The following is a 4302-nucleotide window of genomic DNA, read 5'->3' as shown; positions in this document are numbered from 1 at the left end:
TGATCGTACCAAGTTTCATTTCTTGTATGTTTTTCGCAGATACTTTGTGGCACATTTTATTAACTTTATAAAATTAAACAACTTTGTTTTAACCACTTTTTTATTGGTACACTTTATCCAACTGGTTTCGACAAGAACCTTGTTATCATTATGGTTTATTGTTATTGAAATACTTAAATTAATTACGAAATTAATTAATTACAAAATCTTCCACGCACTCCGTACACCATATGCAAATATGATTTAAGAAATATGATCTAAAATATAGTTTGAAAACTCCTAAATGTTTTATCTGGTGTACGGAGTGCGTGGAAGTTTTTGGTAAGGGAAGGGTAATTAATTTGAGTATTTCAATGCTTTAGAATTTAGTACATAAACCATGATGATGACAAGGTTCTTGTCGAAACCGGTTGGATAAAGTGTACCAATAAAAAGTGGTTAAAACAAAGTTGTTTACTTTTATAAAGTTTAAACCAACATTTTGAGTGTGTCCAAATACTTATTCACAAAATCTGGATTATCTCCAATTACAGGAGTTATTTTCATTTTATTTTTTACATCTCATCAAAGATGAAGAAGAATATGGAAGTCTGGGCATTTACGGGGCTGACGACCGTCATATGCTGGTTTAAGTGATCACTTAACCAGCCTATGACGGTCCTCAGATACTAATTTAAGAGTTTCTGCTTAATAAAAAGCTTCTTTACATCTCACCAATAGATGTCTCTAGTGAAGTTCTAGTGATTCAAGAACAAGGTTTCTAAATTGGTTCATATATACAGAACTTCCAAGAATTTGAGAAGTGTAGTTGTCAATCATGGGTAGAATTGCTGAATGTTACGCGTGTGTAAAGTGATCACTTGACCCAGTCTATGACGGTCGTCATCCCCGTAAATGCCCAGACTTCCATATTCTTCTTCATCTTTGATGAGATGTCAAAAAATAAGCTTAAACCAAGTTTCCTTCGTTCATCCTTGTCCTCCTATTTTCAACTACATTCACCTCGTAAGTTTGTTTTACTTCTCTATAAAAACGCCCTTCACCCCTCGTTCCACGTGTCCAAAGCATCGTAGCACAACTTTCTTAATTCGCTCGAAAATGCTTGTCTTACCCTTCATTCCTTTCCAATTTCACCATTCGAACACCTATCATACATAGTTTTCACGAAAATTCTGAGAGATGTAATCAGTCTTCTTTCATCTCTCTTTACTGAGTATGTAGTACATAATTTTATAATAAATATATAAAACCCTTATCCGCACCCCAATGGTGCATAGGGCACTGCTTCATATGAACACAGTGTTATCTTGATCGTTTTTTTTACACACGAAGGAAAGGTGATCAGCCCTCCGCTTCAGGTACCAGTCCAGGGTAATATTGAATAAATATTACGGTGAAAAAATCACTTATATTTATTTGACCCCCCTGGGAATCGAACCCGGGACCTCCAGAACGGTAGCCGAGCGTGCTGACCATTACACTACAGAGGCGGACATAATTTTACTTAATATATTATAGTAATAAGCCATATACACCTAAAAAACAAATAATTACTGGTATTCTTAACCAAAACTACACCATAAACATCGCTATTATTGTTTTAGGAGTTATTTTTATCGTTCAAGATCCAACACTGAGAAATATTATTTTGATTGGACTATCACAAAAATATTTTTTATTTGGATATAATGTTTCAGATTTGAAATTGATGGCATGGATATAGACAGCTTTGGAACATTAGTTATCAGGGATGGTAACCTTTTCATGAGTAAATTTGAAAGTGCTGTCAAGATTGTCAAGTTCAAGGTAATAAAATAATCTTCCTTTGCAGTTTGTCCTACGGGTAAATATTAAGTTAAAAATATGCCGCTTTTACTGGGATATAGTACATTTTCTGGGCATTCCGAAAACATGCACAACTGAAAATTCACGATTTTTGATATATGACGTTGTTGAAAGGAGTGAGAGAATTGTCACCAGAGCCTGCAAGTCTGTTTGATTACACCACCAATCCCAACTTATAATTTATGATATTAAAAAATATCGCCTCCGTAGTGTAATGGTCAGCGCGCTTGGCTACCGTTCTGGAGGTCCCGGGTTCGATTCCCAGGGGGGTTCAAATAAATATAAGTGATTTTTTCACTGTAATATTTATTCAATATTACCCTGGACTGGTACCTGAAGCGGAGGGCTGATCACCGTTCCTTCATGTGTAAACGATCAAGATAACTCTGCGTTTGTATGACGCAGTGCCCTATGCACCATTGGGGTGCGGATAAGGGTTTAATTATTAATTATTAAAAAATTAAATCTGTTTTTCACGTATTCCAGTCTAATCTCGAGGGTCTGATGGGAGGGGGAGCAGCCGGCGACCTCTTCAACGAACTCATTGCAGAGCTGGTACCCGACGTTTTTGCCATGCAACAAGCCAATTTGTCTAAAGTCATTGGTAATATCGTCATGGGATTCACCAATCGATTCCTTACCGAAATGACACTGCAGGAGTTGATCGACTTTCTCACGGGTCTTTCTAGAAATTAAACACTTATCGAATAATCAATGACTAATAAAATCGACTTTATCACAGGTCGAACTCAACCATAAAAACACAAAATCGAGGTTATCCCAGGTCTAACTCGATTATAAATACCCTTAATATACATTATACCAGGTCCAACTCGACCACAAACACAATTAACCAACATTATCACAGGTCTGACTTGACTATAAACATACTTAATCCACATTCTCCCAGGTTCCCACTCGACTATAAACACACTAAATCGACATTCACCCAAGTTTCCATTCGACTATAAACACATCTAATCGACTTCATCTCACTTGATCACATGTATATATATTATTATATTTAATGTAACCTAATAATAAAGCATTATGACTGCAGAAAACATTGAATTTTACTATGATCTCCCCTCAAACCCACATTATAACAGCTCGGATAGTTGGGATTCTCTAGGCGAATCTTTTTTCTAGTGATAATATACTTAAAAGTTTTTTTGTTGGTATGTTTTGTTTTATTATATAATACTATATATGTAAACAAAATATGGCTGAGTAAGTACCCACCCAGAAAATATCGCTTAGTCAAGTTGGAATAAGAATTATACATAATCATAATTATATATATATATATATATATATATATATATATATATATATATATATATATATATATATATATATATATATATATATATATATATATATATATTTATATATATATATATATATATATATATATATATATATATATATATATATATATATATATATATATATATATATATACATATATATATATATATATATAAATATAAATATATTAATGTATACAGAAAATTGAATTAAGGACTAGATTTTCGGGAAATTAATAAAAGTGGAAATATCTTGAAAACTAAGGCACTTTTATTGAGGTCATATTTTTTTCATGGTGAGTCGTGAGGTGATCTAACACCCCTTAAAAGGATTATGGGACACCCTGCAGTATATAGACACATTCTCACAAGTTATATTATATTAATTTAATAATATAATCTAAAATTCTAAAATAATTTGCATTCAAATAACTTATCTATGGCGTAGATGTTCGGGAAATTCCTAAAAGTGGGATATTTCCATTGACTCCTTACTAACGTTTATACAGGAATTTTAGTGTATTTATACTATCGAAGCTTTAGTGATAATTTTTAATAAACTGAGCATTCTCATACATTTGTTGGTTATTTTGTTTATGTGCTATAGAAAGCTGAGTTTGGTGTCAAGGGTTATACCTAGATCTTCTATTTCTCATATAGATTCTTGGTATACTTTGTTGATCGATTAATAAAAAAGTACTGGATTCTGGATTTCATAGATTCTCATAATTTGGAGTTTTTGTGAGTTTAGATAGAATTCAATTTTATTGCACCAATCTGGAAGTCTTTGCAGGTTTCTTTCTAGTATGTAACTGTCGTTTATGTGACGAATTGTTTTGAAAATATATCGTAATGTATTGTATGATAATGATGATTATTGTAAGTGATGATTTTTATTAGTATTTACTCAATTGTTATAGTACATATATTTGTTAATGTTGTTAAAGACATTAGATGAAAAAAAAAGATAACAGTAATAGCTACCGTGCTGGAGGTCCATGGTTAGATTCCCAGGAGGGGTTGAAAATAAATATTAGTGATTTTACACTGTAACATTTTTCTAATATTATCCTGGACTGGTCCCTGAAGCGCAGGAGTGATCACCTTGCCTTCATGTAAGTAAAGATCAAGATAACAATGCGTTAAT

The 4302-nt window shown here is 32.6% G+C and overlaps 1 protein-coding gene across 1 annotated transcript in view; it reads left to right on the top strand.

The window, feature by feature from the left end:
* Nucleotides 1–2798, top strand: part of LOC148303004 (uncharacterized) — a 7706-nt gene extending 4908 nt beyond the window's left edge. The window contains exons 5-6 of the mRNA XM_088270719.1: nt 1698–1806; nt 2332–2798. Coding sequence (XP_088126845.1) covers nt 1698–1806; nt 2332–2541 — 319 coding nt within the window. The 3' untranslated portion in view covers nt 2542–2798. The remainder of the gene's footprint in view (nt 1–1697; nt 1807–2331) is intronic.
* The last annotated feature ends 1504 nt before the right edge of the window (nt 2799–4302 follow it).

The sequence above is a fragment of the Brachycentrus maculatus genome, unplaced genomic scaffold (assembly GCF_059751285.1).
Source record: "Brachycentrus maculatus isolate JH-2025_06_01 unplaced genomic scaffold, ASM5975128v1 h1tg000393l, whole genome shotgun sequence".
NCBI classification, from domain to species: Eukaryota; Metazoa; Arthropoda; class Insecta; order Trichoptera; family Brachycentridae; genus Brachycentrus; species Brachycentrus maculatus.
The sequence above is the reverse complement of the archived record's forward strand: the minus strand, read 5'-3'. Positions and strand labels throughout refer to the sequence as shown.